Consider the following 22871-nt stretch of genomic DNA (forward strand, 5'->3'; position numbering starts at 1 on the left):
GGGTGGGGGACAGTGGACAGATCCCGGAGCTGTTACTGAAGCCCGTTTGGCCAAATCGAACGGGAAGTACTGCGGCTGATACTTGGGTCCTCCGAGTCCTCCGCCGGGAATTTGCCTAAGTCCACAGTGTGGGCTGGGCGGGAGCGGCCACTCTTCCCTGCCCCGCCTGTGTGAAGGCGGGTCCAGAAGCCCAGAGTCCGGAAGACTGCTTTGCAGAAGGGGCGGGAGAACCACACGGTGCCCTCCTATCCCCGCCCCCTAAAGGGCCAGAGTGTGTGGGCCTGGAACGCCCGATCCCGCGGGCTTCTAGGGAGCAGGCGTGACTCCTGGCAGATCCCCCGGGCCCTGCGCCCCCGCCCCCCCCCACCCCCGCCGCTGGCGCCCAGTCCCAGGCCTGGTACTTGTAGGGGTTCACGGAGCGAACCCAGCGAAGGCCGGCCGGGCAAACTGGCCTGCCTGGGGTCACAACGGGGGCAGGCAGAACGGTGCCACAGGCCCCAAGGGCAGCAGGGCCGTCCAGAGTGCTTACGGGGACGGGGCTTCTTAAAGGAACTGGCGGGGGAAGGACGGTCGGGGTGGCTTCTCCGATGTAGGCGGCGGGCGGGGCCGCGGGGGCTTCCCGGAGGAGAGAGCGGGCGGGGCGCCCGGACGCGGACTGGGAGGATTGCCGCGCTGCGTTCCGTCCGCGAAGACGCGGGCAGCGCGGGAGGCGGGGCGGGCGGCGCCGAGAAACAGCGGCTGCGGGCGGGCGGCGGGAGCGAGGGACGCAGAGCCGGCCGCCACCGCCTAGCAGCCCTCCGGCAGTCCTAAGTCCGTCCGTCTGCGCGTTCTCCGCGGGTCGCGGCGGGTCCGGCAGCCGAGCCCATGCAGCCGCGCAGCGAGCGCCCGGCTGGCAGGACGCAAAGCCCGGAGCACGGCAGCCCGGGGCCTGGGCCGGAGGCGCCGCCGCAGCCGCCGCCGCCGCAGCCGCAGCCGCCGGCGTAAGTGGGCCGAGGGCCTGGGGACCGTGCGCCAGACCAGGGGCTGAGTGGGCCCGGGAGGGCGACGAGGAGGGGCGTGCGCCCACCCTGGCTGGCTGCCCGGAGGAGGCGGCCTTGGCGCCCCGCAGGCTCGGCCCGCCCCTAGAGGTGCAACTCCCCCCGTTTGTCGCGCACGCAGCGACATGGGACCGGGCGCGCAAAAGTGGCTGCTTCCCGGAGGCGCTGTCCTCTCCCGCCGCCCTCGAATTCCGGCTGCGCCGCTCAGACTTGGGCGACTTATCTGCAGGATGGGGGGGTGGCGGGTGGAGCCGCTGGGGAGGGTCGGGTGAGGCTCGGCCTGCTGGTGGCATAGGGGCCGTCTTCAGAGCTGTTCTGAAGCCTTAGCCAGTCGCGCTTGGTGCACATCCTGTGTGCCCAGCCCGTGCTGAGGACACTGGACTCTGATGGGGAAGGGGAAGGGCGGCCAGTGACAGAGGAGCGCCTGGACCCAAAGAGGGCGAAGGGAACTTGGTCCTTACAAGTTAGGGGCAGAGACGGGCTACTCTGTGGGGACACCTGGGCAGAGGGGAGTATGGTGCCAGAAGGTATCCTGGCAGAGGAAGCTGCTAGGGCCAGCGCTGGCATCGGGTGCGACTGGACCTCAGCGGAGGAGCAGGTGTGGGGCAGCTTTGCTGCACTTCTAGGGAGGCTCCCTGTATGTGAAGGAGAAGGGGGGTGGTTCCTGATGGAAGCCAGGTAGGGGCTGTCAGGGAGGGGGCTGCCACCTCGGTGCCCTCGCCCTGCTGCAGTGTCAGGGGTGGGTGAGCAGCTCCCCGCAGCGGGCGTCTGACCTGGCCCTGCCCGTCTGTAGCCCGGAGGCAGAGCGCGCGCGTCCTCGCCAGGCCCGGCCCACGGCTCCAATGGAGGGTGCAGTGCAGCTGCTGAGCCGTGAGGGCCACACCGTGTCCCACAACTCCAAGCGGCACTACCACGATGCCTTCGTGGCCATGAGCCGCATGCGGCAGCGTGGCCTCCTGTGTGACATCGTCCTGCACGTGGCGGCCAAGGAGATCCGAGCACACAAGGTGGTGCTTGCCTCCTGCAGTCCCTACTTCCACGCCATGTTCACAAGCAAGTACCCCCACATGCAGTCTGGGCACTCGGGGGGCTCTGCAGATCTCGCCGGGCAGGGACCAGCCTGACCCTCTGTCCCCACAGATGAGATGAGTGAGAGCCGCCAGACGCACGTGACATTGCATGACATTGACCCTCAGGCCTTGGACCAGCTGGTGCAGTTTGCGTACACGGCTGAGATTGTGGTGGGCGAAGGCAACGTGCAGGTGAGGCTGCCTGGTCCCTCTCTCAATCCCTCACACAGCTCCGCTGGGCCCCTGTGCCTCAGCTCCTGGTGTTTCCCTGTGCCTCTCCCTCAGTCCCTCGTGGCCCGTTTTCTTGTCCCTGCTCCCCTGCTCTCTCTCTCTCTCGTGTCCCCCCACAGACTCTGCTCCCAGCTGCCAGCCTCCTGCAGCTGAATGGCGTCCGTGACGCCTGCTGCAAGTTCCTGCTGAGTCAGCTCGACCCCTCCAACTGTCTGGGCATCCGGGGCTTTGCTGACACGCACTCATGCAGCGACCTGCTCAAGGCCGCACACAGGTACGTGCTGCAGCACTTTGTGGATGTGGCCAAGACCGAGGAGTTCATGCTGTTGCCACTAAAGCAGGTAACGTGCCAGCGGGGGCACCGCCTCGACCCTGACCCAGTCCCTAGACCCTGGCCCCAGCCCCAGGACTCCTGGCTTCCTTCATCTTGGCCCTTCGGACCTGGCCCTTTGCCCCCCAACCCTTATTTCCAGCCTCTGACCCGCATTCCAGCCTCACTACCCATCCCCCGCCCTCTCCCCACCCCACCCCCACCACACCCCCTTCTGACCCACCCAAACCTGCAATTTTTGACTTCAGATCTCATCCTCCTCTGACCACATCCCTGCCTACAGCCTGTAGGCCCTGGGTCTGCATCCCTAGCATTGTTCCGGGCCTGGGCCCATGGGAACCGAGTCTGTGGCTCCTGACCCTGCTTGGTCCCTTCTTGTAGGAACACTGGCCTCCCCATTGGACTCTCCCTCCCGGGTACCTTCAGGGCTCCATGGGCCCCTAAAGTCCTCCCTAGATCTCAGGTCTGAGGGTCCCCACCCCTAGGTGCTGGAACTGGTCTCTAGTGACAGCCTGAACGTGCCTTCAGAGGAGGACGTCTACCGTGCCGTCCTGAGCTGGGTCAAACATGATGTGGACGCTCGGAGACAGCATGTGCCAAGGGTGAGGCCAGCACCTAGGGGCCCACTGTGCTTAGAAGGGGACACATAGCGGCTGAGGACCTGGGTGCCCCTGGGGTCTGCTGTGTACAGAGACCCCCTCACAGGAGTGATGCAGAGACGTTTTCAAGAAGAGCCAGCACGTCTGAGGGGGAGCTCTTCCCTGGGGCCTGCCGCCTGACCGTGGCACCCCTGCGTCCCAGCTCATGAAGTGTGTGCGCCTGCCCCTGCTGAGCCGGGACTTCCTGCTGGGCCACGTGGATGCTGAGAGCCTGGTGAGGCACCATCCTGACTGCAAGGACCTGCTTATCGAGGCCCTCAAATTCCACCTGCTGCCTGAGCAAAGGGGCGTTCTGGGCACCAGCCGTACGCGGCCCCGGCGCTGTGAGGGCGCCGGCCCCGTGCTCTTCGCCGTGGGTATGTTCACCTGCCTGGTCCCCTCGGGTCCAGGACCCTCCCCCACATGCCCTCCCTCTCCTCTCCCATCCCTGACCTGTGCTTCTGTCCCTGAGCCCAGCACAAGCCTACCTCATACCGCGCTGGTCACATCCTGTACCCACCCCACACCTGCTCCTCTGTTCGCCTGTGGAGGACCCCGTGCGGTATGACCCACTCACCGATCCTCATCCCCACCCACCCTTGGAGCCCCCGTACTCTTGACCTTGAGCTGCACTAGAGATGCCCAGCCGTTGCCTCCCTGGGTCCCTTGTCCTGCCCCGTCACTTCCCCCTTCCTAGGTGGTGGGAGCCTGTTCGCCATCCATGGAGACTGTGAAGCATATGACACACGCACTGACCGCTGGCACGTGGTGGCCTCCATGTCCACGCGCCGGGCCCGGGTGGGCGTGGCAGCAGTTGGGAACCGGCTATATGCTGTGGGTGGGTAAGTGTGGACGCTGGTTTTGGGTCAGGGGCTTAGCATATGCCCACTGGGCCAGTCCTGACCGGCAGCGGACCCCTCCCCTAGTTACGATGGGACTTCAGACCTGGCCACCGTAGAGTCGTACGACCCTGTGACCAACACCTGGCAGCCTGAGGTGTCCATGGGCACGAGGCGCAGCTGCCTGGGTGTGGCTGCCCTGCACGGGCTCCTGTATGCAGCTGGTGGCTACGATGGGGCCTCCTGCCTCAACAGGTAGTGGCCGGGGTCAGGGCCGGGTGGCCTCTTGGGGTTGGTTCGGCTGCAGGTATGGCTGCATCAGGACTGCAGAGATCATGCCTGGAGGGAGCAAAGAGGGATCCACCCTGACTCAAGTCACCAGGGCACCCTGGGTCTCTCCATCTGCACCAGCCCAGCTGCCCCTTCTTTTCCTCTCAAGTTCTTCCCCCAGCCTAGGGGCTGGGCTCCATGGACACGTGCCCAGGATCATGCAGGCAGCCAGCTAGGGGCCCCTGTCCCCACCCAGAGGGCCTGCTACTTGCTCTGGTGGGATTCTGGGATCAGTCTCTGTGACTGCCTAGGATGGGATTTTAATCATTCCGTGGGAGAGGGCAGGTCCTGGGACCAGGGCAGCCTTTCTGCCACTGCTCAAGGTCAGCGGCAGGCCTGGTGTCCACAGTGCTGAACGCTATGACCCTCTGACGGGAACATGGACGTCCATCGCTGCCATGAGCACCCGGAGGCGATACGTGCGTGTGGCCATGCTTGGTGGGTGACAGGGCCTGCTTTGTGTAGTGTCCACCCCACCCCCACCTGCCCCACCCTGGGGACCCCACACATAGCAGGCACACCACGGGCACGTTGACTCTCTGCAGATGGGAACCTGTACGCTGTGGGTGGTTACGACAGTTCGTCACACCTGGCAACTGTGGAGAAGTATGAGCCCCAGGTAGGAAACACCCCCCAGCCCATGAATCTCCCTTTCCAAGAGCGACTTGAGGTCCTCACTCCGAACACCCACATCACCCAGATGACCAGCCCTCTAGGTCCATCCCGTCGCACAGACACCCGGTCCTAGAAGAGGGTCCTTGGACTGTGGAGGAGGAGGGAGGCCGGTGACGGGTCTGCCCCCAGCTGGTCCCCTCAACCGCAGGTAAATGCATGGACCCCCGTGGCCTCCATGTTGAGCCGACGAAGCTCAGCAGGGGTGGCGGTGCTGGAGGGGGCCCTCTACGTGGCTGGCGGCAACGACGGCACCAGCTGCCTCAACTCTGTGGAGAGGTACAGCCCTAAGGCCGGTGCCTGGGAGAGCGTGGCCCCCATGAACATCCGAAGGTGCGCTGGCCCCTTCCGCACAGGCCCGGAGTGTCCCCCTGTCACCACTGCCCCCCCCCAGATTCCCAGGTCTGCCTTGAAGCCTCTTGCCAGAGTGATGTGTCCACGCCTCCTATCCATGTACACATCCCGCCCAGCTCCCGGTCCCGCCCAGCGCCAGGGCCCCGCCCAGCTCCCAGTCCCGCCCAGCGCCAGGGCCCCGCCCAGCTCCGGTTCCACCCAGCGTCAGGGCCCCGCCCAGCTCCCCGGTCCCGCCCAGCGCCAGGGCCCCGCCCAGCTCCCGGTCCCGCCCAGCGCCAGGGCCCCGCCCAGCTCCCCGGTCCCGCCCAGCTCCGGTTCCACCCAGCGTCAGGGCCCCGCCCAGCTCCCGGTCCCACCCAGCGTCAGGGCCCCGCCCAGCTCCCCAGTCCCGCCCAGCTCTGGTTCCACCCAGCTCCCAGTCCCGCCCAGCGCCAGGGCCCCGCCCAGCTCCGGTTCCACCCAGCGCCCCGCCCCGCCCCCGGGGGCTCCTCCCCTGGCTCCCGGGAGGCTCTGAGAGCAGTTCTCCGCCTGCCGCTCACCTCCCCGCCCCCACCGCACCCCCAGGAGTACGCACGACCTGGTGTCCATGGACGGCTGGCTCTATGCCGTGGGGGGCAACGATGGCAGCTCCAGCCTCAACTCCATCGAGAAGTACAACCCGAGGACCAACAAGTGGGTGGCCGCGTCCTGCATGTTCACGCGGCGCAGCAGCGTGGGCGTGGCAGTGCTCGAGCTGCTCAACTTCCCGCCGCCCTCCTCGCCCACGCTGTCCGTGTCGTCCACCAGCCTCTGACCCGCGGCGCGGACTGCCCAGAGGCCCGGCCCCGCGGCCTCCCACATGCCTTAAGCTCCACAGGGCGGCCCCAGCACCTCGCGTGTCGGGGGCGGGGTGCTCGGCCCCCACCAGGAAGGTCCTGCCCTGTCTGTCCTTGTCTCTGCGTCGAGGCCGGCCACTTCTGTATTCACTGCTCAGTGTGTGTGCGTGTGCGTGCGTGTGCGCCGTTTACTTCTAGTTTATTTATCTATTTATTATTTATCGGTCGGTGAACCGCGCAGCGCCTACTAGTTCACACGTTTCCCCTTGACGTGTCCTGTGTCTCTGGGACCAAGCTGCCTTCCCAGGTGTCCTGCCCCCCTGGGGGCACCAACAAGCAGTGGGGGTGGACACTTGGATTGCGGATGGGTCAGAGGTGAGCTCAGACTCTAGACCTGGAGGGACTGGGGGGGCAGGTGCAGAGCAGCAGGCCAGGGTTGCAGGGGTGGGGGGCGGTTTCTGAGCAGGTGCAGACCCTTCCAGCCTGGGCTTTGCACGCCTCTCCTACCTTGCCCAGCCAGGCACACTCCCAAGAAGGGCATGATGCAAGCTTCCTTCTCGTGGGCATGGTGTGTCTTCTGGATCCTGCACTGAGCTGAGCACAGTGTGCCCCAGACCCCACACAGCAATATGAGCCAACTTGAACAATAAACATGTTTCTCGGGCTCTGTGGCCTTCAGGCTGAGTGTACATCTCCACCCTTTGGGGTCTTATCTGGGGTGACCAGGAGGGCCTGGGGACAGGTGTGCAGCTGGGCTGAGGCTCTGCTTTGGTATCTGAGTCCTTCAAGGCAACATCTTCACGCCCAGGTGGGTCAGGGATGTGATATCGTGCGTGGGCACCCAACTAGGAGTGTGGTTCCCAGTCAGCCTGGCCCTGAGAGGCCCTCATGGTCCCATCTCATCCCAGGCTCTGGGGAGAGAGGCATGCACGGTACTAACCCTACCCTACCTTACCGCACCGTGATGGCCCTGGGTGCACCCAGGAGGTTTGTGGCCTCCTTCTTGGACTTGGGCCTGGGGTGAGGTTTGGGCTGGAGTGGGAGGGGTAGGGGGAGGGTCATGGCTTCCCCTTGCCCAAAGTCACAAACTCCTATTTCAGCAGCTGAGAACAATCACACCCCCCCTTACAGTCAGTATGACTCAGAATGTGGCCTTTAGGTGGAATATGATGTGTGCTCTCCATGAGGAGGGGTGGTATTGGGGAGAGGGAGCCCTGGGCTCACAGAGCCCCAACCGCAGGCAACCCGGCCTGAGTGTGGGCAGACCAAGTATTCACAAACCAGGCTTCCGAAGCTCCTCCCATACAGACTGGAGGCCGAGACAGGCGCTCCCGGCTGGGCCAGGGGAGAAGACTCCTCCCCACCAGCCCCCAACTCCAGCCTGGCCTGCCGGCATTGAGGACCCAAGTCAGAGTACTGAAAGCCTTGGGCCTAGGTCAGGGCTGGGTCCCTCCCAGAAAGGCTCCACCCTCATCCGGCCCTTAGGCAAGGGGCAAGACTTCCCAGAGCTCCGCCTGGGAGGCGGGACAGGAGTCTCAGTCCGGAGGGACCCGGTCGACCTGCTCCACTCGGTCCTGCCGCCGCTGCCGCCCATGGGCAACAACCACTGCGTCCCTCAGGCCCCTAGGAGGCTCCGGGCCTCCTTCTCCAGAAAGCCCTCGCTGAAGGGAAATAGGTGAGGGGTGTGGAGCACAGCCTTGGTCCCCAGATCACAGGGGGTCCCTCAGGCTGCCCCGGGGGCCAGGCTGTGAGCCCCCCTTCCCTTGTCCCCAGAGAGGATGGTGCAAGGAAGCTGGCCGGCCTGCTCGGCACCGAGGCGGGTCCTGACCTGGACACCACCGCTGACAAGATCTTCTACTACATCCCTGGACCGGTGAGCAGGCGGGTGGCGCGTCCCAGCTCACAGGGTGCGGCGGCGGTGGTCTCTGTGGGACTGCGTGTACCTGTCCTAGCGTTCCAGGGCCCAGGGTCTTCCCTGTCAGCCTGGGGGGAGTCAGTCCAGAACCAAGTGAGGAAGGAGACACCGCCCCGCCCTGGGGAGCTCCCCTGGCGGAAAGCCTGAGCAGAGAGCGAAACCGAGACACTGAGTCAGTGGGGCAGGCCGGGGGCGGGCCCTCCCCAAGTCTCTGCTCCACCCGAGGGGGCGCCGAGACCAGGCTCTCCACCCAGAGCCTTACCTGGGGTGTCCACCCACTGCCCCCCCGCCAACTTGGGGGCCGGACAGTGCGTCCAGGTACATTCGAGGTAGACCGGCATGTCTGTCGCTGCGTGGGCGTGGGGTTGTGTCGGGGTGGCTGCCATCATTCCGCGAGAGTGAGGGGCTCCAGGTGTCTGCTGAGCCAGCCTCTCACCTGCTTCAGGCTTCAGTCTCTCCCGGGGTGTCTCGGCACCCACCCCTGCCTCATTCCTAGCAGCGCACCGTGCTACCCCCTACCAAGGCCACACAGCAAGGACACGGCTCCTGCATGCTAGGCCACCTCTGAGCTGAACACTGCCCCCCTCACCCTGCGCAGCTCCTGGGGAGCTAAGGGTTAGCTGAGAGGGGAGAGGCACCCAGCCCTTTACCGTAACCTGGATAGCTTCGGGTATGGTAGGAGGCTCTGCTATGTGCAAAAGCCCCAGAATGCAAGGGAAATGATACCCCAAAATCTAACCCCAGGCCAGAGAAGGAGGAACGTTTGTCACTCTGGGTCAGAGCTCCAGCCCTGCACTCTTCTCCTCACAGTGTTCTTTCGAGGCCCAGTAACTGGTGCGTGCTTCTAGAGCCTACTTTTCCAGCTTGTCCCCATCAAGCTGGGAAGCCCGGGCTTGTCCCCTTTCCTGCCCTCTGAGGTCCCAGGGCCCCATGCAGGCAAGTGCGGGCTTGAGAAACCATGCTGCCTCTGGGAGGTGGACAGGCAATTCTGTCCAGGGTCCGGCCGGGCCGCGGTAGAGCTCCTCTGTGTGACTGCATCACGCACCTCGACTCGATCCAAGCCCAGGACGCATCATGTGTGCCTGGTGGAATCCCGTGAGATGTGGTGGCCCTGGTGGTCCTCTCTTGCAACCATAATAGCAGGAGAGGGGAGCAGGCCTGTTGAACCTGGGAGCTGGGGCTGGGGGAGGAGCCACCTCGTAGGCCCTCCCCCGTAGGGGATTCTGCACCCCCCAAGGCTCTGAGCTGACTCCTCCCTAGCCCCTAAGGCTGAGCCTGGGCCACAGGGACGGCTGCGTGGTCCTTCCTATTCGTAACCTATTTTTCATGGGTCCCATCCCTGCGTTGTTCCCCACACTGGGTGTGGATATAGGAGGCCCCACCCAGAAGGAAGGAGGCCTCACATTCCTGGGCTTGCCCAAGGGGCAGCTTAGCTTGGCCAGGGCTCAAAGCCCTCAAGGCAGCCTCTGCCAGCTCCCAAATAGAGCATGGCCCCTCCCCAATTCACCCCTGAGCCCCTAGACTTCAGCCCTTCTAGCCAGGGTGTCAGGTCAGTGCCCATCTCTATCTGACTTCCAGTCGGATGACGGAGCCCCCAGTTAGAGAGGGTTCTCTGTGTGGCAGGACTGGCCAAGTGTTTGTGCCCCGACACTCCTCCCCTCAGCAGACAAGCGGGGAACCCCCAGCACATCTCGGGCCTGGCCTACTTCTAGGGATACAGCAGTGGGCAAAACAGACAAAGACCCTCTTCTCTTGGTGTTCCCATCCGCATGACAGAACCAGAAGATAAGACGGGTGGAAGACTTGGTAAGCCCAGATGTGGCTGGTGTTGAGAAGAGTAAAGGAAGAAAGGTGTGCAGAGGGGTCGGGGAAGGCTACAGTGCGAGGTTACCAGACGGGACCTCATGGGGAAGGGACATCTGAGCCAAGTCCTAATGGGTGGGGGGGATCGCGAGTGTTCGCGTCAGCCTGTGCCTGATGTGGGAGAAGAAGACAAACGGAGGAGGCAGATCAAAGAGGACCCCGTGCGCCGGCCTTCTCGGTGGCTGAAGTCCCCGTCCCGCTGCAGTGCGCGGCCGCCGTCAGCACACGCGCAAGGGCTGGTGGGACGCATCTCTTCCCAGCTGCCTGTTAACTGACTGCTGCTGCTTGCAGTGGCCGTGGTGAGAGTGTTTGCGCAGAACCCTCCCCGGAGCCAGGTAGTAAACACTCGGAGCCGACCCTGGAGACCCAGAGGGGGTTTGCGCATTGGCTCCCTCAGACACGACCAGTCTGGGGAGGCCGAATAATCAAGACGAAGGTGCACAGGTTAGGAAATATCAGAAATCAGGGTCGAATGTCCACAGAGCACAGACCTCACAGTCTCTCCACCAGACCACGTGATGTCACGCGTGTTTGTTGCCCCTAGTTCCATACTAAGAGGCCGTGAGCGTGCGTCGGGCTTCTGTACCTGTGAGTGGTGGTGTGTGTGTATTGCTCACCTTGGCATCATGTACCTGCGGGCGTGGGCATGGGTGGGGCAGCTGGCCGCAGGTCAGGCCCCCTCCCCTGAGCTCTGCTCCCCACAGGACCTCCGGGGCCTAGAGAGCCAGCCCGAAAACCTAGAGCAGCCGTTCCTGAGTGTGTTCAAGAAGGGGCGGCGGAGGGTGCCTGTGAGGGATCTGGGCAAGGTTGTGCACTACGCCAAGGTCCAGCTACGATTCCAACACAGCCAGGTGGGGCCAGGCCGGGCGGAGTGGGGGGTGCTCGGGTACCAGCCTGGGGCCTGTCTCCCAGCCCCTGAGACCAGCAGCCCTGCTCTCCCCAGGACGTCAGCGACTGCTATCTGGAACTGTTCCACTCCTACCTCTACTTCCAGGCCCGTGGTTCCAAAGGACTCGCCTTCCAGGTGGGGGGAAGTAGGCAAAGGGGAAGGCCAGGGGTCGCGGGAGAGAGCAGCCTCTTGGGAGGTGGGTACCCATGTCCACCGGGGTCCCCGAGCCCTCCCTCCCTGCATGTGCTCTGGCAGGGGCTGTTGCCGCTGATGGAACTGAGCGTCTGCCCGCTTGAGGGGTCCAGAGAGCATGCCTTCCAGATCACAGGTGTGTGGGGGGCATGAGTGCACCTGGCCCCCAGGAGGCGCCTCTAGCTGGGGCTGCTCAGCAATCTCGAGCTCTGGCTGAGCTTCCGAACCTGGAGGGACCCTGAGTGCATGGAGGGGTCCTGGCTTTTCCTCCAGTGGGTGTTTGCCAAGCTGGGCTGCAGGACAGTGGGCAGGGGATATCCAGAGCCTGCTGGAGGCCAGTGGTCCAGGATGGTGCCACAGGCTCCCCCTGTCCCAGGCCCTGTGGTGCCCAGGGAACCCTTGGATCAGGCCTTTCCTATGAGCTGCTGGCCCAGCCCACTCCCCACCTCTACCCCCAGGCCCGCTGCCTGCTCCTCTTCATGTGCTCTGCCCCAGCCAGGCCGAGCTGGGCCACTGGCTGTACCACCTGGAAAAGCAGATAGCCCTTGTGCGAGGGCCACAGCTCTGCCACTCGGTGTCCCTGCAGGTCAGTGCTGGGGACCCCCAGGACGCTTTCCTCTCCCCTCTGCGCCCACGCCCTCTGCTGCCCCTGACCCCCCCTTCACTAGGGCTCCCCCGAGGGTGAGCTGCCCTGGACTCTGCAGCGCAGGCTGATCCGGCTCCGGGCAGCATCTGGACATCGGACGGCGGGCAGCGCCGTCTGCGCCTCAAGGGTCAAGCTGCAGCATCTGCCCTCACAGGTATGTATGTGGTTGGGGGGGGGGGCGCAGGGGTGGGAGGAGGCGGGGGCCGAGGGGTGGGAGTGGGCTGAGATCACGGGGACACGTGGCTGAGGACACGGAGGCACGGGGTGGGTGAGAGGAGGTGGGGGAGGCACAGATGGGGAGGGGTGAGGAGGGGGTTGGGGGTGGAGATGAGGGAAGGCCTCAGGAGGCCAGTGGGGCCAGGGCCTGCGCACACAGGTCCCGCCCCCACCCCGCCCTCCGACCTCCTCACAGGAGCAACAGGACCGGCTCCTGGTCCTGTACCCGTCATCCCTGGCTATCTTCTCCGAAGAGGCAGAGGGGCTTTGCTTTAAGGTGGGTCCCTCCCGGCTGAGGACGCGCCCCGGGAGACACCCTGTGTGTGGGGGTGGGGGAGGGCAGCAGCTCAGGAGGAACCTGTATTTCGGGGCCTGTTGGGACAGAGTGTGCTGGCCCCACCCACCCGGCCTGCTGCCCTGGTCAGTCTGGTCTCAGCAGTGGTGTGGCCACTGAGGCGTCCCTGCCCGAGCACCCCTTATCACCCTGGAGCGTTGGCCACCAGCAGCCTGGGGCCGGCGGCATGGGGCAGAACCACTCCAGGGAGACACTCTTGTGCTGGGCCCCAGCATGCCTGAGGGGGCCTGTACCTCTGAGTGGCCACTTTCCTCTCCTGGGGGCGTGTATGTGCATGCGTGTGTGGGACGGTCCTCTGGGGCTGGGGTGTGTCTGTCATGTGCACCACAGTTAGCTTCCGCTCTGGGGGTGATCACGGCCCTGGGTCACTGAGGAAAATGCAGGGGTCTTCCCCACGATCCCCTCCAACCTACCCCCAGTCTTAGTAGGTGACCCAGGGAACCAGTCCCCAGAGGCATCTGTCTGTGCCTGCCGCGGGCCAGTGAAGCCCCACCCGGAGTCCAGGCGCACAGAGATCCCTCACGCCAGTCAGGGAGTGCAGACCTCCCTCAGGGATGCGGCTCAGCCCTGTCCTGCCCTCTGCCTAAGCGTCTGAGGGCCCAGGCCAGCTCTGCAGGGTGAGACAAAAGTAGGGGCCCAGGCAGAGGCCCAGAGTTCACCCCCCAGGCTCCGGCCCCACCTTCCGTCACTGCCCCGCAGGGGGAGCTGCCCCTCAGTACCATCCACGTCAACCTGGAGGAGAAGGAGAAGCAGATCCGCTCTTTCCTGATCGAAGGTGGGCGGAGGCTTGGCCCGGGAGGGAGGGCAGGAGCCTGCTGGGCGCCCCAGCTCCCCACCGGGGCCTTGCAGGAGCCTGGCTCCCTGCAGGCCGGCACCCCTCACGGAGTCTGTGTGTCAGGCCCGCTCATCAACACCATTCGTGTGCTGTGTGCCAGCTATGAGGACTACAGCCACTGGCTGCTCTGTCTGCAGACCATCTCGCCCCGGGCTGGAGGCGCCCCGTCGGCTGGCCTCCCGGGGCTGTGGGGGTCCACACAGGTGAGGGGTCCACGGGAGGAGATGCCGCCCCCACGCCTCACATTCTGGGCTGAAGCGTAGATCTAGGGCGTGGCTGGTTAGGGAGAGGGTCCTGCTCTGTCTTACCTCCCTGCTCCTGCCGCCGCTGGCCAGGTCACGGGTGGCGGCCGAGGCTCCCTCTCCTCGGATGGAAGAACCAGCTGGGACTCGGGGTGCCCCGCACCCCCCTCCACCCACACCAGCCACTCTCTCCCTGAGTCGTCAGTGCCGCCCACCACAGGCTGCCCTGCCCGGCCTGTGCCTGTGAGTATCAGGAGGTGAGGAGGGTAAGCAGAAGACAAGCACAGGAGGCCATGCGGACAGTTTGTGTGGGAGAACGTAGGTCCCCATGGCACTCTACCCCAGGCAGGACCTGGAGGGAACTTCGTGCAGCCTCAGAGAACTGAGTGGGTGAGGGCCCTTGGGAACCTTCTGGAAGGTCTTTGGTCCCTGCAGGACCAGGCCGACCCTGGCCGCACCAGCACCCGCAGGCAGAGGGCCGAGCTGAGACGGAGCAGCAGCAGTCGGTCACCCAGGAGTGAGGCCCGGACCGAGGAGCCCAGCCTGGCCACCTCGCTGTACTTGGACCTGACCAAGGTGGGCCCGGCACACTGACCCAGTTCCTCCTCCCGCCCTCCGCCTCCCTGGCCTCCGTCTCTTAGGCCCAGATGGTCCTGGAGCCACCTAGAGGCCTTGCACAGAGAAGGGAGGGCTCAGGCCACCTCTAGCTCCGAGAAACCTGTGTCTTCCTGCCTGCAGCTGAGCAGGCAGAGCCTCGAGGACAACCCTGAGGCCCCAGACCACTCTCTGAAGACCCCACACTCCCCACTCTATGCCGACCCCTACACACCACCTGCTACCTCCTACCACAAGATCACGGACGTCCAGGGCCTGGATGAGGTCAGTTCCCTGTGGATGACAGAAAGGCTCGATGTATCCACAGCCTGAGGTCTGCTCAGGCCATGATGGGTGGCCAAGGGGCTCGGGGCGCCGGGATCCCTCAGCTCCACGGAGGTCCTGGTCCAGGGCCTCAGGTCCCCACCCCTTCCCTGGCAGTTCCTCAGCGCAGCGCAGAGCTCACTTGGACCTGAGTCCTCGAGCCCGTTCCCCTCGGTCCCTGTGTCTGTGCCTGTCTCGGGCCCCAGCTCTGGACTCTCCGGTCCCCACTTGCTCTCCAAGAAGGGAGCCCTGCAGCCCAGAGCCTCTCAGCGGCACCGAGGCTCCGTCAAGGGCCAGGGGCCACTCCCTCCAGACTCCCCACAGCATGTGAGTAGCAGCACTCACCCCTGCCGGGTAAGGGGTCCTGTGGAGGGGTGGAAAGAGTGTGGGGGCTCTGGGGCCCTGGGGGAGCAGGACGATAGGGCAAGCTGAGACCAAAGACAGGAAGCGGCAGGGGTAGGGGGTGGAGGCAGGAAGCGACCTGACAGAAGAGGCGGGGCTCGGGTCTGGCAGGGTGGTGGGCTGCTCTCCAAGCCCCCTCCCCCAGGGCCCAGCTCTCAGACTTGTGGTTGCGATCCCCAGGCCGCCCCTGTGCAGGAAGTCTCGCCGGACCCCCTGCCACCTCCCTCAGGTGAGTGAGGGCCCTTGTCTCTCTCTGAGGGGAGCGCTGGGTGTGGCTTCCTAAAGGCACTGGCGTCTCTGTCCTCCCCACCAGGTGGCCACCCCCCCAAGAGCTATGGCAACTTCCGGGACAACGCTTCCTCTCCCTCCCACAAGCGGTGGCCCCGAGGAGGACCTGAGCCTGGTGGGGGGCTCGTCCAGTGGATCTGATGGCTTCTGGGTGGCTGGTTCTCAGGACCACCTGCCAGCGTGGGCTCTGCTGTAGGGACTGCAGCACAGCCTGGGCCATTCTTTGTAGGGCCACAGGCTGACCGGCATCCAGGCCCCAAACCCCACCCAGTGCTGAGTCCGTGTCTCATCCCAGCAGGCTGAAGAGAGCTCCCAACCTTCCCCGGGCTCTGGAGGGGCCGGGAGGGGGGCCGGCCGGGAGGGGGGCCGCATCCTGAAGACGGCCTGGCGACGTGGCTGGACCCCAGATCACAGCAGGCCTCACAGGGGACCCGGCAGCAGCCCTTCCTCCAGGGAAGCAATGAGGGAGGCCACTTGGCGCAGGCTTTACCTGCCAGTGGGGGGGGAAGCAGGTGTGAAGGTCAGAGGGCTGAGAACGTCAGGTTAGTGAGGGTCAGAGCACGTGAGGTCAGAGGGCGTGACGGTAGGAGGTCAGCAAAGTCCGAGACACAAGAGCAGAGGTAGAGGGCGTTCTGGGCGGGTGTCAGTGGGCTGGGGCAGGTCAGGAGAAACGGACAAGAGACTAAATAAGAAAGAAAGAGAAGGTTTTATTTGTGCTGTGTGTCCATGCGTTTTCCGCTCAGCAGTCAGGAGTCCCCCATCCTGGGGACCCTGTGCACAGGCCCACCTGGCACCCAGCCCTGTGGGCTCCACGGCTCTGCCACCACCAGCCTCCACCCACCTTCCTGCCCCATCTCTGACGCCTCAAAGCCTTAGGACAATCCCAAATATCTGATCCTTTATCCGACGCCACCCTATTGTGCCTCTGTACCTCATCTAAGGTTCCCCAGAGGAGGGGCTCCAGCTTCTGCCCTACAGACCCCCACCCTGCAGGAGCCACCGTCCAACCCGCCCCTGCGGGGACCTGCTCGCTGTCTTCTGCTTGGGCAGGAGCCAAGGCAGCCTGGGGCTTATGGGTCACAGAGACCTCAGAGGCTTTCCCCTCCTCACCCGCTTGTCCCTGGGACACCCCCTCCAACCCGAAGGCCATCAGTCTCCTCACTCTTGCCCCCTTCCCAGATTTCCAGCTGGGGCTTTGCTGCTGCTCCAACACCTTCACGTTCCCAGTGCCTCTCCCTGCCTCTCCCTGCTGACTAGATAACCCAGTAAAATACAGGACACCCAGTTCAATTGGATTTCAGATAAACCACACATCACAGTGCAAAGCATCAAATACTGCGCATCTGAAATTCAAGTTTCCCTGGCCCCCTATGTTTTTATGAGCTAATCTGGTCACCTTACTCATCAGCTCCTTGCTCAGCACCCACCCACCCAGCCTTCCGGAATCTCCCTCCTCCCAGGTGTGAAGCATCGCCTCGGCCTTAGCCGGTGGTTAGAACGTTGCGGGAGTCCACGGAGCAGGAGCAAGAACACTGGCTCCTTCCTAGATGCCGGAGAACACAGGGGTCAAAGGGCAAGACCTGAGGGTAGCACCTTGTCCTCAGTGCCCATGGCCATTTCTCTGTCCTGTGTCTTCCTGGACCAAGCCTGGGTTCTAAGAGCTGGGGCTGGGGCTGCGGCGCCCCTTCCTCACTTGCCGGCGGAAGTAGCGGATGGCAGAGACGGTGCCGATGTTGGCCAGCAAGACTGTGAGGGAAACGCAGAGCCTCCTGAGTGCCGGCTCCGTTCCGGCCGGGTCACCACTGGCTACCCGCATGGCCTGGTCCTCACAGGGCAAGAGGAGGCCAGCGGGGCGAGGGGTGCGTCAGCCATGAGAGGAGCAAGGTCATGGGAGGAACCTAGGCTTCGCCACGCACCCATCACCCCTGCCGGCCCAGCAAGGGAGACTGGGCGGCCCTGGTCCTCCCCGGCCCTAGCCCGCTCCTCCCCCAGGGCCCCCAAACCTGTTTTCCAGGCATCTGGGGTGTGCAGGTCTGACGTTCTCACAGCCCAGGTGGCAAAGGCCACAAACACGAGGCACATGTCGTTCTGGCTGAGGGCCAAAGAGGGGAGAGGACCTCGGAGCCCCCCTGGGAGAGAGAAGCACACTCTGTGTTCGGGCTGCCCCCTCAGACACCTCCGTCCCAAGACACAGAGCGGCGTGGGGCATAGCTGAGTCAAGCTGGCGTGAGCGGGTTGCCTCTGGGGAGCCACTTCCTGGTTTGTGACGTATCTTCCGAGGGGACTGTGGCATGACGTCTACCGACACCCTGACCGGGCGGCAAGGCCCGCGCCATCCCAGCATCCGCCGTGCTAGAGGCTGGGGGCAGGGCACTGCCGTCGTGGGGCCCAGATACAGGGATGGTCCTTGCAGACACAGATCCCTGCACAGCTGCGGGGTCTGGCCTCATCTGCCCACCCGGACGACGTCCTGCGACGGCCAGGAGCTGGTCCACCCTCCCCAGATCATCCCCAAGCGCCCCCCGCCGGCTCATGACTCGGGGTCCTAGCCCGCCCCTCCCCCGGGGCCCTCCTGGCTGGACTCCCTGGACGGTATGTTCCCAGGCCTGGACAGCCCATGGGGCCCACGCGACACGCACCTGCTTGCCTGACTGCCAGACTGAGCTGCTCTGCTGTGGTTGGGCTGGGCTCTGGTGGGGTGCCAAGCCCCACGCCCCAGGGCGCCAAGCTGGGGGGCTCCGTGGCCTGCACCTGGAGCAGGGCGGCCAGCTCGGGCGTGCCTCCCGGGGAGTCCTCCCCAAGGAAGTGTTCGTAGGCCTCAGGGATGGAGATGGGCACAGGGTCTCCAGGTAGAGCGGCCCGTACAGCCTCAGCTTGGGGCGGCTGGGCCACAGCGTGGCTCCCCCCGTGCCCGGGCCTCTGGGCTCCGCGGTCCTGGAAGAAGAATTCACACACGTCTGGCCACCGTGCTTCACACAGGGCCTGGTCGTCTTCTGCCGCCTCCTCAGCACCTTCATCCTCCTCCTCGATGGTGTCACAGAAGAAGAACTCGTAGGCCTCTGGGAGGGTCACTGCAAAGCTGCTCCCTGGCCTGGGCCCCACCGAAGCGGAGGGGGAAGGGGGAGGCAGGTGTTTGAGGATCCGAGGCTGCGGAGACCGGGGCCCAACTGCCATGGCATCCCAGCCTCCAGGCCCCCCTCGGCCCCCCGTGGCTGTCCTGGGGGATGAGGGCCGGGCTGCGGCTGGCGACAGGGGTCCTGAGGTCTCTCCTGAGCCTGGCCCCTCAGGGCTGGGCACAGCCATGGAAAACCGCACTTTCTTCTTCCTGGGGGCTTGGACCCGGCCTGGTGGGGGCTCCCCTGAGTGATGTCCAGGGGCACCTGCTGAGGGCTCCTCTCTGGGTTTCTCCCGGTGTCCTGGAGACCCAAGAGGGCTCAATTGTGGCGTGGCCGCTAGGCCCACCTCCACCTTCACCACATCAGGCCCGGCCCGGGAAGTGGGGACAGCTGCCGACACGCCCACGTCAGGCTGGGCCTTGGACACAAGGTGAGGCAGCAGAGCAGGTGTGGACGAATCCACCTCCTGCTTGACCACTGGGTCCAGCACAGGCAGGTCCATGTCCAGTCTAGACTTGGAGGCAAGTGTAGACAGAGGCATATCGGGCTGAAGCTTGGAGGCAGGTGTAGACAGAGGCACATCTGACTCAGCCATTGAAATATCTGGACGAGCGGCCCGGGCAGGTGTGGACGTGGTGTGTAGCTCAGCTCCCGGGGCCATTCTCAGGAGCTCTGTACCTTCCTCAGTTGCAGGGACAGGTGTCGGCAGATCCGGATCTGTTCCTTGCAGGGTCACCTGTGCAGGGGCTCCTGCAGACTCCAGACAGCTTTCTCCCTGCCCAGTTCCTGCGGTCTGCTCCGCTGCCCCAGCCGGGAGACCCTGCCCCCTGGACGCAGCCAGGCCAAGGCGCTCCTTGGGCCTGACCTCAGCAGGCAGCGGGGAACCCTGCTGGGGGGCAGCCGAGCCGGGGGTGCTCAGGCACCCGCCCCCCTTGGCCCCGGCGGCGCGCCTCTTCTTTCGGCTAGGGCTGCGTGCCGGGGCTCCGGGACTGCCAGGGGGCCTCTGGGGAGCTGGGGTGCAGCCAGGAGGCTCAGAGTTCTGGGGAGGCCCACCAGGGGGACTAGGGGCAGGGCCCTGGGGGGCAGGCCCCTGCAGAAGCCTCTGCATCTCGCCTCGGGAAGACACCGGCCCTCGAAGCGACAAGCTCTGGCCTTGGGGGGTGGCATCAGATCCGAGGGACAGCAGAGCTTCTGACCGTGCGGACGTGCTGGGCGTCTGCTGATCGGGCCCCGGGGCCAAGACAGGCTCACGCCAAGACCTGCTGACCAGCGGCCGGGGAGCTGCCTCGTCCTCCTCCTTGAAGCCGGGCCAGCCCCTCCCCCCAGAAGCCGGCCGCCCCTCGAGAAGGGGTGGAGGCCCCGGAGGGCTGCTGCCACTGCTGTCCCCTTGGTCAATGTCACTGGACAAGAGCTCATCCCCTGAGGCCAGGCCGGCCTGCAGGAGACCACACTCTTCCGTCGTGGCCGAAAACTCAGCCCAGTCCTGGTCACTCAGCTGGATGCTGTACTGGAAGTTTTCCATTTCAGGTCAGCAGAGGCGCCGGGGTGGCAGAGCTGGAGGCCGGGCGGGGTCCTCGTGGGCCCAGGTCCCGGGCACCGGCCGCTGGACGCTTGCTGCGGCGCCCTCTGCCTCCTTGGCTCGGGGGCCAGCACCCCATCTGCTTCCTGAAAGAAAACCAAAGGGGAAGCCTGAGGGAGCCGAGCAGCTGTCAGAACTGGCCCCTCCTCCAAGTTAGAAAACCTGTAACTCCCGATTTCCCAGCCGACCCAAATGATAACCTTGTGGTGCGCCGGTTCCTAGAATCAAACGTGGCTCTGATTAGCCAAGCACACTAACAGCATCCTCACGTTTGAATTTTTGTCCCCAGAAGTGGCTTTCTTCACATCTGGGAGCGTCTTCTGCTCCACTGGGTCAGCTCTACCCTCTCCAGCCCCCTGCAGACCTGCAGGTACCAAGGCCGACTGGACACAGCAGAGTCCATTTCAAGGATCACTCACTGGGGTCAGCTCACCTGGCGAGGATCAGCCCGGGTCTGTCCCAGCGCGCCTCAGGTGGCAGCTGGCCATGGAGGAGGGGCCGCAGTGCCCAGCAGGTGACCGGCCTTTGGCGATGACCTTCCACCAGCCTTGGCTGGGACAGGCTTCTGGGCTTCCACGGAGATCATCAAGGTCACACTAGTGCTGGCTAGAGCCCACTCAGGGGTCATCAGGGAGTGCCTGGCTCTGCCCCCTGCCTAGGCAGGAGGTCACAGAACAGAAATGAGGCTCCTAACCCCCAGTGGACCCCATGGGCCGTCCTCCAGGTCTCTGCCCCTCACCCAGGCCTGCCCGGCTGTCAGCGCTTCCTCCTTCCGCCTCGTCTCAGTCAACAGCGCTCTCTGGCCTTTGGCCCACTATCACCCACCCAGGTAGGTCACTCTGGCCAGGCCAGTGCTGACATGCAGTCGCCTTGCGACCAGAGCACTGTGCCTTCCTGACCCCTGAAATCTGCCCTCCTCACTGGCCCTGGGGAAGTCCCTCTCTCTGACTTTGGGACTTCTTAGCATGGGAATGAGGGACTAATAGTGTCATACCTGGGACCCCGTGGCCAGCCTGGGCAGCGGAGCTGGGCATCCGAGCTGCCTATCCCAGAGCAGCACGGTGCTGGGCTCACCACGCGGGCCCCACCCCCACTGCCAAAAATACTCCATCCCTGTGGTCACATGTCTCCTGCCCGCCGTCAGGGTCCAAGACACAAATAGATGGCATTTGAGGAGCCTCCAGCTCTATGAGGGACGCCTTCCTGGTCGGGTCAGACGCTGGCCAGAGAATGCTGCCCGGCAATCGGTCCTGCACGGGCCTCCTTTGCCCAAGCTGAAGGCCACTCTGCACTTCATCTCTTGGCCCGGGATGACCTTTCCTCTTCAAGCGGCCCCGCCCGCTGTAAAATCTCAGCCCCCGTGCCAGCAGCTCCATCTCCCAGGCCCCCACCAGCCGAGGCCCTTCTGGGCCTCAGGGCTTTGCCCTGCCCCCTGTGTGGATTAGAGAGCATTGCAGAGTGGTAAGTGGGGCCTCAGTACTCCAGAATGTTCCTAGAGACCCTGTGGCGGGGGCTGCTGCTGACTGGGGTAGGGCCTGCACCTTTCTCCTCTGGCCTCCAGAGGCTCCCGGCCCCTCCCCCACAGCCCTGCTGCGCCTGCCAGTGGGCAAGAGGCAAGTGGGATCACTGAGGGTCACTCTTGGTGGCAGGAGCCCCAAGGAGTGCGGGCCTGGGGCCTCCAGAGTGTTGGGAGGGTTCAGGGTGGAAAGTGGGTTACTCCCCCCAGCAACCCTCCTGACCTTGGCTCCTATAGATGGTCCCAAGAGGGAGGTGGGGTCCGACCCTCCAAGAAAGGGGGCCTGGAGCCCCCCAGCTCCCAGCTGAGCCAGTCACCAAGAGTAGGCCAGTAGGCGGGACAGGGCCTCAGAGACGGGTCTCCAGAATGACCCCTCCTGTTCCAGGCCCTCGTGAGCACTTTTCCTAAAACCTGTCTGTCCCCGGAGGGAGCACAGGACGACTCTTTTTTCACAGCTGAGGTTGGTGGGGCACAGAGGGAGTGAGTGACTTGCGTACGACCACACAGCGGGCAAGTGGCAGAGTTGGGTCCCAAAGCTGCTCCTCTTGGCCCTTCTCCAGGCCAACCCGCATCCCCATCCCCACGCATTCTCTGTGACACCCACACGTGTGGCCCCCAGGCGAGGGAACATGAAGAGGGGGCTAGGCAGCAAACATCTGAACAACTGGGTCAGTCCGGTCGTTTCTGACCGCAACATCCAGCCAGAAGGAAGTACTGGGGGGGGGGGGCGCCGGGGGCACTCGGTGGGTGAAGCCTCTGCCTTCAGCTCGGGTCGTGAGGCCAGGGTCCTGGGATGGAGCCCCGCATCGGGCTCTCTGCTCAGCGGGGACCCTGCTTCCTCCTCTCTCTGCCTGCCTCTCTGCCTGCTTGTGATCTCTGTCGAATAAATAAATAAAATCTTTAAAAAAAAGAAGAAGAAGAAGAAGAAGTACTGTGGAGAGAAGAGGTGCCCTGGAGGGGCCGGAGACCGTCTAAGAAGAGGCCGTGGACCAAGCGGTCTTTGGGTGCCCCAGTGGGTGGGAGACAGCAAGAACCGAGGCTGTGGGGGTGATGGCGGAGGGGCAGCCTCACAGGTGAGGGAGGCTGGGGTGCTCGGAGGCCTAGTGAACGGGTCCGCGCGTCACCCACGCAGGAAGGGCCCAGACGGGGAGTGCGGCGTGTGGCGGCCGCTGCCCGCAGCCGGGAAGGCCTTGCCTGCTGGTGTCTGCCTCGTGGCCGCCTTGCGCAAGCCAGCCTGGCCCGCAGTGAACTTAACAAGTGGAATTGCGTCCTAAGTTCCCTCCTGTGTCTGGAAAAGGAAAAGCTTGTTTTCTTCTTATTTTGTTCTCCTGTGAGTGTCCTGTACTCCCCACACCAAGCGCTGCCCTTCTGCGTCTCTAACCCCAGCTGCGGGTCCCACGGTTTTGCTCGAGTCTGACACCATCTACCCAGAGACACAGGTGAGGCTCAGCCACACAGGGTGCCTGTCACAAGCAGGGCCTGGGCTGCCCAAAACTCTGTCTTGGCTACAAACTTGGCTGACAAGTTTGTAGAAACCAGAGGTCCTGCGCCCCCTCACCCTGGGATGCGCCGAACTTCCTGG

General features: G+C 64.6%; 3 protein-coding genes across 12 annotated transcripts; 2 read left to right on the plus strand and 1 right to left on the minus strand.

Moving 5' to 3' along the window:
* Nucleotides 1-275: 275 nt before the first annotated feature.
* KLHL17 (kelch like family member 17) lies at nucleotides 276-6982 on the plus strand. 4 transcript variants are annotated; one of them, XR_001177564.2, is made up of 12 exons: nucleotides 276-980; nucleotides 1831-2090; nucleotides 2178-2299; nucleotides 2458-2679; nucleotides 3155-3271; nucleotides 3471-3684; nucleotides 4005-4149; nucleotides 4234-4401; nucleotides 4826-4914; nucleotides 5022-5095; nucleotides 5177-5299; nucleotides 6067-6187. XR_001177564.2 is itself a non-coding variant. In XM_004781277.3 (12 exons), exons 1-12 carry the CDS (start codon nucleotides 865-867, stop codon nucleotides 6293-6295), a joined length of 1938 nt encoding a protein of 645 aa, XP_004781334.1. In that variant the 5' UTR covers nucleotides 276-864; the 3' UTR covers nucleotides 6296-6982. The 4 variants fall into 4 exon arrangements, 3 of the variants coding, with proteins under 3 accessions (XP_004781334.1, XP_044919385.1, XP_044919386.1); XM_004781277.3 differs by lacking the exon at nucleotides 5177-5299 and adding an exon at nucleotides 5300-5481 and having other exon boundaries at nucleotides 6067-6982; XM_045063450.1 differs by lacking the exon at nucleotides 5177-5299 and adding an exon at nucleotides 5300-5427 and having other exon boundaries at nucleotides 6067-6982.
* Nucleotides 6983-7119: 137 nt separating this feature from the next.
* Nucleotides 7120-15793, plus strand: PLEKHN1 (pleckstrin homology domain containing N1). 4 transcript variants are annotated; one of them, XM_013050402.2, is made up of 16 exons: nucleotides 7120-7992; nucleotides 8091-8190; nucleotides 10800-10946; nucleotides 11039-11119; nucleotides 11240-11312; nucleotides 11635-11762; nucleotides 11845-11976; nucleotides 12235-12315; nucleotides 13093-13168; nucleotides 13292-13431; nucleotides 13564-13713; nucleotides 13906-14046; nucleotides 14209-14349; nucleotides 14506-14715; nucleotides 14971-15019; nucleotides 15104-15793. In XM_013050402.2, exons 1-16 carry the CDS (start codon nucleotides 7454-7456, stop codon nucleotides 15217-15219), a joined length of 2304 nt encoding a protein of 767 aa, XP_012905856.1. In that variant the 5' UTR covers nucleotides 7120-7453; the 3' UTR covers nucleotides 15220-15793. The 4 variants fall into 4 exon arrangements, with proteins under 4 accessions (XP_012905856.1, XP_044919382.1, XP_044919383.1 ...); XM_045063447.1 differs by having other exon boundaries at nucleotides 9856-10946; nucleotides 11039-11312; XM_045063448.1 differs by having other exon boundaries at nucleotides 9945-10946; nucleotides 11039-11312.
* PERM1 (PPARGC1 and ESRR induced regulator, muscle 1) lies at nucleotides 15766-21963 on the minus strand. Of its 4 annotated transcripts, none has more exons than XM_013050404.2 (5): nucleotides 20768-21963; nucleotides 20207-20428; nucleotides 17718-19859; nucleotides 17082-17207; nucleotides 15766-16824 (listed from the first exon to the last, which is right to left on the minus strand). In XM_013050404.2, exons 3-5 carry the CDS (start codon nucleotides 19714-19716, stop codon nucleotides 16733-16735), a joined length of 2217 nt encoding a protein of 738 aa, XP_012905858.1. In that variant the 5' UTR covers nucleotides 19717-19859; nucleotides 20207-20428; nucleotides 20768-21963; the 3' UTR covers nucleotides 15766-16732. The 4 variants fall into 4 exon arrangements, with proteins under 4 accessions (XP_012905858.1, XP_012905860.1, XP_012905857.1 ...); XM_013050406.2 differs by having other exon boundaries at nucleotides 20043-20428; XM_013050403.2 differs by having other exon boundaries at nucleotides 19974-20428.
* Between the last annotated feature and the right edge of the window lie 908 nt (nucleotides 21964-22871).

Source organism: Mustela putorius, unplaced genomic scaffold, assembly GCF_011764305.1.
Source record: "Mustela putorius furo isolate JIRA1106 unplaced genomic scaffold, ASM1176430v1.1 tig00003853_pilon_pilon_pilon, whole genome shotgun sequence".
NCBI lineage: Eukaryota > Metazoa > Chordata > Mammalia > Carnivora > Mustelidae > Mustela > Mustela putorius.